This window comes from Tinamus guttatus, unplaced genomic scaffold, assembly GCF_059628265.1.
Source record: "Tinamus guttatus ecotype Peru unplaced genomic scaffold, ASM5962826v1 Tinamus_guttatus_pri_ptg000052l, whole genome shotgun sequence".
Taxonomy (NCBI): Eukaryota; Metazoa; Chordata; class Aves; order Tinamiformes; family Tinamidae; genus Tinamus; species Tinamus guttatus.
The window spans coordinates 11,316,530-11,330,033 of record NW_028288586.1 but is presented as its reverse complement, the minus strand read 5'-3'; the positions used below and the strand labels follow the sequence as shown (position 1 = coordinate 11,330,033).

General features: G+C 51.0%; 1 protein-coding gene across 2 annotated transcripts in view; it reads right to left on the bottom strand.

Moving 5' to 3' along the window:
* Window positions 1-12,078, bottom strand: part of MXD4 (MAX dimerization protein 4) — a 30,986-nt gene extending 18,908 nt beyond the window's left edge. The window contains exons 1-3 of one of the 2 annotated variants that reach the window (XM_088540053.1): window positions 11,942-12,078; window positions 11,220-11,319; window positions 3,147-3,176 (exon numbers count right to left, since the gene is read on the bottom strand). In XM_088540053.1, the coding sequence (XP_088396179.1) occupies window positions 3,147-3,176; window positions 11,220-11,319; window positions 11,942-12,005 (194 nt within the window). In that variant the 5' untranslated portion in view covers window positions 12,006-12,078. Of the gene's footprint in view, window positions 1-3,146; window positions 3,177-11,219; window positions 11,389-11,941 lie in introns of both variants that reach the window. The other variant, XM_088540054.1, reaches the window with a different exon arrangement.
* Window positions 12,079-13,504: the final 1,426 nt, after the last annotated feature.

The window sequence follows — 13,504 nt, the reverse complement described above, 5'->3', positions numbered from 1 at the left end:
GAGTTTTCTTGCAAAACGTCAAGATTAAGATAAATACTAATGTCCTTGCTATTTACACTGCTCAGCGGAAGGCTACTGATGCTCTGGTTGGAAACTATTAAATATATATATGCACACACATACATACACACAAATATGTATTTTACCAAGTCAGTGGATATGTTACATTTGAGTTCCATTCCAACCGACCTATCTTTATCATTAAAATATCTTATAACACACCAACTGTCCTTAGGACAGAAGACTTCTTTCCTTCTCACTTTTTACCTAACGTGTTTCCTGTTTCATGGCTGCAGATGTAAAGCTTAATTCCCCAGGACCAAAAGGGGACAGCCAATAAGCTGCTGAATCCTAACGAACACACACAGACGTCCTAAGGCAGGGGGTCCTATTAAGGACAGGAGGAAAAGAATTTGACATGTGAACCGCTGACAAACACTCCATCCTACCTGTAGTCAGAGTTTATTGTATAACTGTGGTTTTGTTGGAATTATGTCTCTGGTTTTATTTATCTTCCCCTGAGCATCCCCACAAGAGCACCCGGAGACCCGGCAGCAGCAAACTCAAGTTAGAGCCGTGGTGCCTGTGCACGCAGAGAGCCACCAGCGCCGCTGCCCAGGAGCCCAAACCGGAGCCGAACCCTCCGCCGGGCACGGGCACAGACAGGGAACCCGCAAGGGCGCCAGCGAGGGCAGCGGGGCTGCCTGGTTAGCGTCGCCGCCGGCTCCGCCGCCCAGCAGGGCAGGCCCTGGAAGCCAGCGCGTCCTTCCCCGCTCCTCCAGCTCTCCATCCAGCCCACAACCTTCACATGGGCAACCGGGCTGTGAGCTCAGTCACATCCGTGTTTCTCCTTGTGGTGCCTGGGCACGTCAGCCCCACGAGACCAGACGGGCAGGAGAGGGATGCCTAGCGGCTTACGGCAGCACGGGGCCCAGGAGCCGCCGTCTCCTCTCCTCCTCCCTGGAAACCAAGTGTGTCCGAGCCGGAAGCATCGCGGCCGCGTTGAGTCAAGGGCACAGGTCCTGGAAAGGATCCGCCTCCCAAATCAACATGCAGAGCTCCCCAGCCGGCGGCAGGGCTGTTTGGGGCAGGCAGAGCAGCTGCCACTGCTGCAATTCTAGTAAAAATGGAGCAATAAATAGCACAGCCACTACTGCTGATGCATAAAGACCATGGCTTTGGAGAAGGGGGTTATTAAAAACACTTAGCACTTATCACACCTATACCTATAACTGAAATAGTACACACTTCATCTGCTGATGTTTGTGAACATCAATTTGCACATCCACTTGCACTAATTTACAGGTTTACACCAATCATCAGGATTAATGACATTTTGTTTCAAGTATAGCATATAGCACATCTCTACAAGCCACAAAAAGCAGTTATAAATAATATTTATAAAATCAGAAAGTGTACTTTGCAATATACCTATCTTGACATTGAGATGCAATGAGAAAAAAGGCAGCAGGGCCAATGCTACATCGTATACCTACTGCAAAGACACCATATAGAGCTGGAAGTGGGAACAGAAATTGAACAACTAATAGATCCTTCTTCTGCCTCTACATCTGCAGCTACTTTGCCTTAGTTACTATGTTGCTTAGATATGTTACAGCAGAGATGAGGAAAAAAGAGGAAATCCCATGCTGAAATAAAGAATGACTGGGAGAAAAAAAAATGCAGTTGAAAGTGACGAGTCAATAATGATAGGGGGAAAAAAGAATGAAATGGAACTGAAAGTGAGAAAGAAGCAGGACTGCAGCGAAGCCAAAGCTTCGGTTAAGAAGTGAAACCAGAGGGCTGTGTTGTGTATGAGGCATTTTCTGCAGCGTTACCTGCCAGGCGCCCTCGGCGCCTCCGCCGAGCGCTGGGCGCTGCCAGCCGGGCTGCACTGGGGACTCGAGCGTCCCCGGTTCCTCTCGTCTCTAGGACAGCCACGTGGCTCCTAGGCACAGCTAGGGTTTACTCATATTACAGTTAAGCATGTGGGCATGCAAGGGAAGTGATGGCCTAGCTGCTGAGTAATTGCTGCATATAGAATAGATTTGGATAAAACAACAGCAAAACAAAACATATCGAGTTCAGTCTTCCTGTGGGCGATGCCCAGGCAGACATGGAGGGCAGGACCTGCCTTTCAGAACTGCGCTGATGGCTCCAGAAACAACTCCCAGCCACTTCTTCCATCCTCAGAAGCACGGGAATAGATTCAAGTCCCACTCACACTCACACCCTTTGCCTGCCCTGGATCCACGAGATCCAAAGTGCCACAAGGTAGAGGGACAGAGCCCCCGAAAACCAGCCCATGCTGCTGCCTGCACAACAGGGAAAAGGAAAGGGACCTTGTGCAGCAGGGTCCCAAGAGCCCGTGCCAAGAGGGGCATCTTTCATGCTCTCCAGCTCCAACATCTGCAGAGCAGAGCACCTCAGGAGAACTACGGCAGCTGAAAAGCCCCTTGGCAAACACACGCTGACAAGATCGTATCGAGGGTAAGCATCGCTTCCACAACCGAGCAAACACAAGTTCCTTAAAAACCAGGTCTGCGGGGTCTAATGAGTGTCCTTAATGAATAAGGACAGCTTTTCACAGCACTGAACACACAGAACCTGGGCTGCAACTCGGGAACTAGTGTTTTCCAGCCCATACACAGTCCTTTGGAAGGGAACATATACCAGCGAAGGAGCAGACATAGACCTAGGTACGTTTATAGGCACTTGCATTCAAAAGATAACAACAGGACAAAAAATAAGTGTATTTAAAGTAGGTGTGCTTAAAAATAAAGACATCTATGTAACATGTTGTTCCCAGAGACAATCTACCTTAACCCCAGCATCTTTTGGTTGTATTACAACACTTAACACCTCTAGCAGTTTCTGGAATCAGATTCTTTATCAACAACAGTGAGCCAATACTTAACCAGTTACAGCATTAATCAGTCAAAAGCTAATTATCAGGGATGTTTCAAAAATAGCATACTGAACAACAGAAAACCCCAAGTAAGATTATAGCTATTAGATATTAGTTGATGTTTTAAAAAGCGTAATAAATGATTCAACGCAGAGGCAAGAATTCTCAGCACATTATCTTTAAGCATAGTAATTCTAGTTTTAGCTATATAGCGTTTTTTTTTTTTTCCAAGACTTACCTATGTTTTTCTAGTTCGTTGTGTGATGACCTATCAAAAAAAAAAGAAAAGAAGTATTACCAAAAAGAATGAATACAACAATTTGGAATATTTAAAAGTCACTACCTGCATAACTTGCAAAATAGCTCTCAAACATATCACCATTTGGATTATGAAACAGCTTATCCATTAAATGGGTTCACTTTGCATCTCTGAAATACTTCAAGGTACCAACTTAATTTCTATGAGTAAACTGTGGGTTTGGGGGAAATTATAATAAATTTGCATATATAAATTTTTAATATATTCAGAGACAGAATTAGACATTAAAAAGATGATCAAGTTAGTATGAAAAACAGCCCACAAAATTTTCATCTGCGAAGAAAGATTATGAGGGGGCAGAAGGTGTCATAAGATCTACACAGTAATGAGTAAGAATAAAAAAGCACCTGAAATTCTAGCTTTCAAGAAGTCCAAAGAAAAGTGGAAAGAACAATCAGCAGTTGCTACTGCTATTCCTATTGACATCTTAATGCTGAAAAAGAGGCATCATCTTGTCTGAGTCTATAAATAGATTTAAAGAAGAAAAAAAAAAAAAAATCACAATCCCCGAACTGACCACGTTGGTATGCCATCCTCTTCCCATCTACCTGCATTTGACATGCCCTTTTTTTTGGTGTGCCATTAGAAGGCAGCCTCAACTTATTGGAAGTTTTTTTTTTTTTTTTTTTAAATTGATTCAGCTGGAAATATCAATTCTATTTATTTATACAGCTCAGATTAAAAACATTCCTGAAATGAAGTTACAGCCACCACTTCAAAAGCAGCAACTTCCTGCACCATTAGCTTTGTCCGACTCAAAACATCTCTAGTACACGAGGATCAAAAGACCCAGCAGCAGTGGCAGCTCTCAGGGCTGGCAGATTGCGTCAAAGCAGCCCCCCTGCACGGCGCTGTAGCCCCTGCTTGCAGCTGGGTGTTTCGTGCTGACAGAGGTTGCTTTGTGGAGGCCTGAGGTGTCAACGCACGGCCCCTTCTCACGTGCAGGGCGAGCGGAGACTTCGCTGGGTGAGAAATTCCTCCCGCCCAAGCGCGGGCCTTGCTGGGGGGCGAGTTGCGCGCGGGGCCGGCTTGGCGCTCGCTGCGGGGAAGCGCGCGAGCTCGAGCAGAGCGCGCGAGGAAACCCCTGCCGAGCAGCCGCGCGCGCCCCGGCCAGCACCGCTCCCGGACAGCCAGGGGAGGGACAACTCCGGCGCGCACAAGGCTCCGCTCCGCTGCTAATGCACTTTCCCTGGAAAGGATCCCACCAGCATTACTAAGACATGACCTGTATCAGCTATCTCAAACCTGGCCTCTTTTCCCAAAGAACCTACCAGATTTTTGTTTGCAAACTAGCTGCCCAAGCGAGCCATGACAGGTAAGGTCGGTATTGCTACAATGCCGCATCCATGCTCCCAACCAGGAATATTGGAAGCATTTTAAACATTCTGTGCTCCATTAATTGGCCAAAGTGGACTGGTTTACTGTGATTTACCGTCTTTGCTGTCTGACCACAATCAGGGGATGTTGGTTTTATTCCCTACTCCTACAAGCACAGAGATTTTTTTTTTTTTCCCTCCAGGAAAGATAAAGACATTGCACCAGAACAGGGCGTATTTACACCAATACACAGAAAATAAAGTCCATGAGGGAGCCATTCTGCCAACAGGGCTTTCAAAGTGGTAGAGTCCATGTTCAATGGGGACTCTATCAGAAAACAAAAGAAAACAAACAAACAAAAACAGCCACTCTACAGCTATGCCCATAGCAAAAATGTTAAGGAAGTCATTGGACAAAAGAACAACCTGCCATTTAGAATATATATGCATATTTATATGTATTGTATAGCAGAAGCAGATTTACAACTGCAGTTTGCAGCCCAGTGGTCTATGGAGCCCTTTGAAAGTGGCTGCAAGCAAAGGAAGCTTTTGGGGGCTTCGGTTAAGTCCCCCTATCCCGAGTTCTGCAGCTCCACTCAGAACTTTGGTGAGCTGGAACCAGACTTGATGATGGAAAGGTGTCAATAAAAAGGCTTTTATACAAAGGGAGAAAAAAAATCAGGAAAAGAGAGACTAGGAGTGCTGCTGCCTAGTGCTATTTGTTTGTAGTGGCTGCACTGTCTACTTGAGAGAGCGCTAATACTCATATAGCAAACGCCAAGCAGTTAACCAGTTATTAAGTGACAGTTATATTTTCCTAGTGAATAAACCACCCAATGAAGATTTGATGGAAGGAGAAGGGCCACGTGCAGCCAGGTTTTAGAGTCTGCGCAGCGCCTGCAGCTCCCCAGAGCTCCTCTCCCTCTTGCTGCCCTTCCTGCCCCCAAACGGGACCGAGGTAACTGCATCTGCGTTACCCTGTTAATGCAACAGCCCAGAACACACAGCCCAGCTCTTCGTGTGGGCGCCATCCAAGACAGCTGGAAGACTAACCCAGAGAAAGGCCAAATCAGAGCAAAACAGTAACTTTCTACCAGCTTACAGAGCCAATGAGCTCCCTGCGTGGTCACAGCAAGGCCAAAGGAAGGTGACGAGGCCTCGCTACCAGACAGCGGTGTCAGTAAAACTCCTTCCTCCACTTCTTCCACCCATTTGTCTCGCACATTGTGTCTCTTACCAAAGTTTAGGAATTTGAACATTGCTTAAATTCCTTTCACCAATGCTGGTGGGAGTCAAGGTCCCGGCTACAAGTCACCGATAAGCTCCTGGCTGCTACCCTGCTTGCAACCACCACAGCAAGCAGAGCAGCCCAGTTAATCACGAGCTTAAAACAGGGGCCAACATCTCGCTACGCCAGGGCCGTCCAGCACAGCCGGGCTCACAGAACCCTCTCACTGGAGTCTCTTGGCACTTGAGGAGCGTCTAAGAAACCACATGTCTGTTCAGCACGAATCCCCTGGGAATGTGCTGGACACTGCTCGTGGCGCAACGCAGCCGGGTTCAGCTGCACTGGGAGCGGGTGCTCCCCTACACTGCACGCTGGCTCCAGCCCCATGTCTGCAGCGGCGAGCTCAGAACACGCTTCTCGTACGCCGGCCATCTCCCTTCCTTGGCTACAAAACCCAGCACTGCGACTGCCAGGCCTTACAGGCTCCCTGCAGGACCCGCATGGCGACAGGGCGGTTTGCTGAGATTTACTGTTTGACGACTGGGCTCATCAGTTGGAAAGGTGAGCTCAGCAATATCGACTGCTGTCCCTCCGGCTTCAGTCGTCGGAAAGCAAACCAGCAGGGATCCGTCAAGGCCGGCAAGCCATGTGGAAAAGCAGAGAAGTCATGTCTGCTTTATGGTGTTTTATTCTCAGCCTTCCACAAAAGAAAAAAATAAAATAATAATAATAATAATAATAATAATAAAGCCAGAGTCAGGCTGTGACCCCTCCATGGCTCTGTGTGGCACAGACTAACATGTGCAAGGAGCGAGGAGCTCCTCGCCCCGTGGCCACGGGCTGCTGGTGCTCTGAGCCAACAGCAACAAAGGAATTCGGACGCTCGGCTCTGTTTTTATTTGAAACACCGAGTGCAGCTTTCATCCCTTTCTGCACAGAATCCTTCACCGGGCCGCAGCAAAAGCACAAGTCTATCTATATAACACATGAACATAAACATCAATTTTAATAGATGCAGAAGATATATTTCATAAACCTGCATTTATTTTTCTTTCATTTCCCCCCACCTCCAAATAAACTGGTTCCTAAACTTACAGGCCAAGTACACGGCACCACCGACTTCCAATTCCTTTCTCCTCAAGTAAATTTAACTGTGATCTCTGTAGCCTGGCATCTAACACTAAGATTTTAGTTTTCATTTTACCTTATTCCTGATCCTTTCACAGCAAAGACGCAGCCTGAGCTTCGCTATTCATGGGCTGACACTGTCCCTTACAGTCACGCACAGTGCAAGGCATCAGACACTCGGGGTTTTAAATCAACCTTTCCCAGGGGTAAGAACACAACATACAAGCACCAGAGGATCAAGCCTCCAAATCTAATTATTTTACGTTGTGGCACTGTCATGCAGGATATTGTCCACAAGGGGCTCAGTTCAAACTGCCTCCCCTCCCCCCTTATTTTTACGTAAGCACAGACACCTATAGATTTGAAATTGTCATTATAGGCAGGAAAAAAGAAAGCCCTGTTATCTGCAGGCTAACATGGTTTCCTATCAAAGTGCCTTTCTTTACTAGCAAACATCACCAAGTTTCATATTTGTACAATATTCCTCCTCAGCAAACTGCATACATCTGTTATCTATCCATTTCACTGGACCAACCTGCAATCTCCGGGAGACATTTGAATACTTGTTATTAAAATTTCCAAGGTGCAACTCCGTAAATCCCAGCTCCTCCTTTTATTTCCAGCTACACATTAGCAAATCTTATTACACTGCACCGCGTTGCTTTAGGAGCTACAGCTACTGTTTCGGAGACATTTATCATTCTACAGCCAAGTATACGATAGGTATTGGTGTAACAAGAAGATGCGACCTGGGTTTACCTCCCCTGGCCTCAAAAGTCAATTACAGGCTTGTGCTTTTCTCAAATCTCCTGCTCTCCTTGCAAAACAAGAATCCAATTTCATTTGTCACAGGATTTTGGTCAAAGCTATTGGAGGAGAACAAGTCTGAATCTCAGCAGAAGACACTGCATAAACAAAGCAGAAAGACACAAAACCCAAAAACATGTTACAGGGTCTGGCTCGTGCAACGTGGGAAAGGGAGCATCGTAGGGAATTCAGCCAGAAAACACGCGAATCAAGTGTGTTTTCTGTGTGATGCAGAAGTGAAAAAAGAAATGGCTGCAAATTAGGTCTGATTGCCAGCAACTGCCCTGAGAATAGTCTGTTCAGCAGTCAACTATTAATGACCACTTCAAATTTTAATTAAAAACTACAAGCAGACAAAGCAAAAAAATGTTAAATTCCTGTGACGGGCAGGAGGCTTACAGAATTCGGATAATTAAATGCAGTTATGCTGGTGTTTTCCCTGTTTCAATTCCAAACCTTCCGTCACCACCTCCTCGCGGGTGCCGCCGTCCTGCCGGTGGCACTGCCAGCCCTGCTCCCGTCTCCACACCCCAGTGCATGGGGCACCAGCCAAGCAACCGCTCGCGACACGGGATGGAGGAGCCAGGACAGGGCTCCTGTGTCCCGGGGACATCGCCACCGCATCGGCAGCAGAAGGAGGTGCTGAGCAGGGCCCTGGCTGAACAACGGGGCAGCCGTCCCTGTCCCGGGCCCTCAGGGACACCTGTATGAGGTGGCCACGCTGCTCACAGCAAGATGGACAAGCAGCACGGGGCAGAACTGGGAGAAGAGGTGCACGCAGGGCCTCCCTGCGCTCGCCTTCTGCCCCCCTCTTCTCGCTTTCTAAGATGTGGAGGAAGATTTTCCTCCCTCTTTGAAATACACACGTTTATATATATAAATACACATAATATAGAGAGTGCACTTTAAGTGATCAGATGGCACAAACACCAGGAGCTGAAGATGCTGCAGGATATAAAAATAGATAATGAAAACAACAACAAAGCCCCTGCAGCTCGGGAGCATGCAGTTATCTGCTCCGTTCCTACTCCTCCATCGGTAAACATACATTTTTATATGTATACACACTCACAAAAAAAAAAAAGAGGCATAAAACCGCAATAAGGTGCATATGCATAAGCAAGGATGCCTCCTTACACATTAGGCTGCTACCCTGGAAGCAGGGAAAGCGAAGCAAGGGGCAAGCGCTGTGCCCAGTGGTTCACGTTACCAACCACCACTCCAGATCCCCGACCTTTGGCCGGCCGGCAGCCTCTGTTAATCTTTGAGTTGCTCAGGAAGATTTAACTGTATTGTCGAAGATCCAGATTCTAGTCTGAGGGTCAGACCCAGCCTCCTCCAAGCTCGAAATAGTAATTAGCAGTGACGCTACTTTGCTCCGCTGCTTTCAGGTTGTATGTTCAAACGTAGCAATAATTCCTCCCCCTCAAATTCAGCTCACAGGAAAACGGGAGCAGCAATCGTTAGGAACGGGCACCAAGCAGGTACCTACAACACAGAAGCGCCCACACGGCTTCAAAGGGCAGATGCTGCATTAAAGCAACGTGTCTCTGCTGTGCAGAGCGGCGCGGGCGCCTGCGTCCACGCTGAACCAGACAAACCGCATTCGTGCTGGTGGCTGCCTTGAAGCCACTTCTCCAGAAGTGTTATCCTGTCCCATAACACCAACACTGCAGCCAGGGGAAAGGAAAGCGTAAGCAAGTATGGCCACTGCAACGAAGGTTAGCAGTGTTACGTAACGAGAATCAGAAAATAAAAGAAGTCTGAACAGGTGTATGTGTACACATCTATACTCAGTACTGCAGGATGGTAACTGCAAGCAGATATGCATGTCACCTTTAGTAACGCTAGAAAAACTGTTAGCAGAAATCTTTTAATTCTACTGTATTTGATAGATTACAAATCCTCTCCTAAAAACTCCCGAAAGCAGCTTAAAGTACAAACAAATAACCATTTTGCAGTGGGTGACAAGAGACCAAAGAAAGGAAAAGATGGAATAATAGCTCCATAAGTAACAAAGATTTCTTGAATACAAGAGACAGAAAAGCAGAAGCCTGTACATTTCTACGACCATTTAACAGTTGGAAATTTTAGGAGATCTGCTCAGATGAGCTGCGAGCTTTTAATTAAGGCAGCAGGTACACTGTATAATAATTTAAAATTCTCAGGAGTGAAGCATCTCAGAAAATAAAGCACCTCCCATTGCTGTCGACTTTCTTTTTAAATTGAGGTGACATCTTCTCTGCACTCCAAGATGAGAGAAGGAGCTCAAGGCAAGACACCACTTGGGGACAACCACAGTTAAGGCGCCTAGAAGTGCCTGCCCGGTTCAGAGTAGGAGGCAGGAGAGCAGTTTCATTCCCGGTTTCCTCACTTATCTTCAAGCCACACTGCCCTGCCACGGCGCTCACGAGCCCGTGTTTTTCTCCAGGAAGGAGCGAGGCAGCTTTTGATTTCATTTTGCGTCTCGAGCGCCCCACAAGCACCAGCTGGGCAGCTGCCCTGCACCTCTCCGGCACCGGCTCCCTGCTCCAGTACTGTGCAGGATCCTGGCCGGAGGCAGCGAGAGCGGAGCAGGCCCGTTGAGACTCCCTTCCCATTTGGAAAACAAGTCACGTGCGACGCGAGTTCGTTTTAGGCTATTCTACAGGAACCACCATCCGCGGCGCGAGCGGAGCCTGCGCCGGGGCCGTGCAGGGCCCAGGGCTCCCCGCTGCGCCCGGAGCGGCGCAGGGAGCGCTGGAGGAGCTGCGAGGCGGGGGCCGGCGCTGTCCCTGCGCGACAGCCTCCTGCACGTACACAGCGAGCGCCGGAGCAGCAAACAAAGCTGCAGAGCCTGCGCGCAGCCGCGCGGGCCATCGCGGCACAGGTAGCGCGGGGGGAACGGCCACCCGTGACGGCGAGCCCGGCGACAACCGCGACAAACCCAGCGAGTCCCGTCGCGGCGGGGCAGCACGCGGCGCGCAGGCCAGCACGCGAGGGGCGGCCCGGGGAGGCCAGCTCGGCGCCCGCACCTCGCTCGTCCCCACGGGAGAGCTCCGAGCGCGGCCGGAGCCTCCCGCCGTGCTCCCCTCCAGCGCCGCAACCGGAGGCTGCATCTGCTCGTGCTGCGATGGGGGAGGCGGCCGGGCTGCTGCCTGCGGTTTATAAATAAACGCTGCGGGGGGGGAAGGGGGTAAATTAGTGCCATGCAAAGAGAAGCCCGGGTGGCAATTACGGCGTTAAGGTCCGCAGCGAGGGCCGCTGCCTGCGAGCGGGGAGCAGGAGCAGCCGCGCGGGGCGGATGGCTGAGGAGTGCAGGGAGCGCTGAGGAGATGGTGTACGCGTGGCAGTGTTTATATGAGCGATCAAAACAGAGCCAAGCCCATCCAGGGAAAAAAATGGCGACTACCGGGATGGGGGAAACTAAGACGCCGGATTAGTTATTATTTTTCATAAACGTATGCGCTGCACATAAGCTCGACACATTGGAAAAGCTGCCGGTTCATTCTGGAAGAGAGGTGCGTCTATTACCTGTTATTCTGGGATTTTCTGGCCATGGTGCCTGCCTTTGTTTTCTTTCTGGAATAGTCACTATCGAAGGGTAACACTGATGCATAGCCATGTTCTGCTTCTAGGGACAAAGTCAGCATTAGTGGCAATATATTTTTTCCATGCATTTTTTTCCTCCTTTGCAGGAACGCTAGGGTAAAGAACAGAATTTTTTTTTGGTTGATTTGCTTGGATTTTATTCTGGCATCTTTAAAAAGAGAAAGAAACGAGACAAAAAAAAATAATGTAACAACTCAGTAATAATAAAAAAGTGCCCAAATTAGGAGGATTGAGTGCATATTAAAAACCAGGCGGATCATGCAAAAGAAAACATAAAAATAAAAAAATAAATCTCACAACACTGCACTAAGGCCGGGGGGGGGGGCAAAACTGCAATACAACAAGGGCTGCAACAGGGAGGGCAGCGCGGGGGGAGGAGGGCCACAGGGAACCGCAGGAGCTGCAATCCCCATCCAGAGCTTGCCAAAAAAAGGGGGGAAAAAAAATAAAGGAGGGGGAGGGAAAAACCAAAACAAGCCCGGGAGGGAGCGCGGCGGTGCCGGCAGCGCGGGGCAGGGCCGGCTTTGTTCGCGCCCCGCGCGCGGCCCGGGCTCCGCAGGTGAGGCCGGGGGCCGGGGGGGCCGTGCTGCCCCCGCGGGCGCCGCACAACAAAGGGAGCGGGCGGCTCGGGGCGCCCCCGGTACCTCGGTCTCTTCGCTCCAAGTACTCGGCCGCTTCCAGGAGGATGAGGAGGGAGTTGAGCTCCATGGCTGCGCGCGCCTCGCCGCGTCTCGTCGCCCCCGGCCGCTCCGCTCGCGCCGCTCTGCGCCCCGCGCCGCGCCGAGCTCACGCGGGGGGACTTCCAAGTCCCCGGTTATAAGGCACCTCTCTCAACCTACATTTGACACACCGCGGACGGGCAGCCCGCGCGGCCAATGGGCGCCGGCCATTCGGCGCCGGGGCGGGGCGGAGCGCGGCGGCGCGACCAATGCGGAGCGAGGCGCTCCCCCCCGGGCCCGCCCGTTTCCTCTGGCTGGCGCAGCGCATGTTGACAGATCCCGATCCGCGCGCCGATTGGCTGGCCACTATAGTAACAATTTAGAAGCCGAAGCTTAGCAACAGCACGTGGTGGCCCGGCCCACGCGCGAGATGATTGGCCCGCTCTTTGCATGTTAAGTAGGCGGCGGCAGCTGATTGGCGTGCGGGGCGCCATGCAAATGCGGGCGCGCCGCGGGCCAATGGGGTGGCAGGGGCGTGCGGCGCAGCGGGGGTGCCGCGAGGAAGAGCGGTCGGGCCGGGGGGCAGCTCGCCCAGGGGCCGTCGCCAAGTGCGCGGCCCCGAGCAACGGCCGCAGCGCGCGCCCTTCCCCCAGGGCTGCTCGGTGCTTTCGGTCAATGGCACTTAAAAAAAGCGCCGACTAAAAGCAAATCCCTGGGCGGTTCCGTGCACAAGTGGAACAAAAAGGCTCGGCGGGGCGGCCCGCTCGGCGACGCCTCCTCCTCGCGGGGCCGCCCCCCGGCGCTGCCGCCGCGCGGGGCCGCACTTGGCAGACGCTCCCTTGCGCCGCCGCCGCCGCGCGGAGAGGGGAGCGCAGACCCCGCCGGCGGGCGGGCCGCGCATGCGCGCTGGCGGCGGGGAAGCCACGGCGGGCGCGCCGCGCACGTCAGCGCCCTGCGGGAGCGCGGCGCGTCACGTGACAGGGCGGTGCGGGCGTCACCGCCTCCCTGCGGGCGCGCGCATGCGCAGCAGCGTCCGCGCCGCGCGAGCTCCGGAGCTCCCCCGTGGAGAGCGAGAGGCGTTTTTGTGTCGGAGGCGGCTTTAAAACAGAAGCGTTTTTGTAACGGAGCCGTTTTCGTAACGGAGGCGGCTTTGGCTGTGCTGTGGTGGGCGTGAGGGTGTCCTCAGGCCGAGAGGGCTGAAAGCAGCAGTCAGTCCTCGTGCAGCACAGCCCTTAGTGGGCCCGCTGATTCTAATGGAACGACTTGAGTAGTGGCCCTTCAGCGGAAAAGGAGGATTGTGGAATATTGTCCGCAGTGTTTGTGCCCTGACAGAAGGTGCCGCCTCCTGTGAGTTCAGTAGAGAGAGGCAGCAGTGTCCCTTTAAGAGAAGAGCAACCATCCGGCTTGAAACAAGAGTTGCACTTCACCTTTTTTTACAGGATTGTGCTAAAAACATGTATTTATTGCAGCCTGTATTTTATTACTCTCTATCTTGCTGCCTCAGGTATGTTAGTGTAATACAGCTGCTGAACAGATAGCATTTTACAG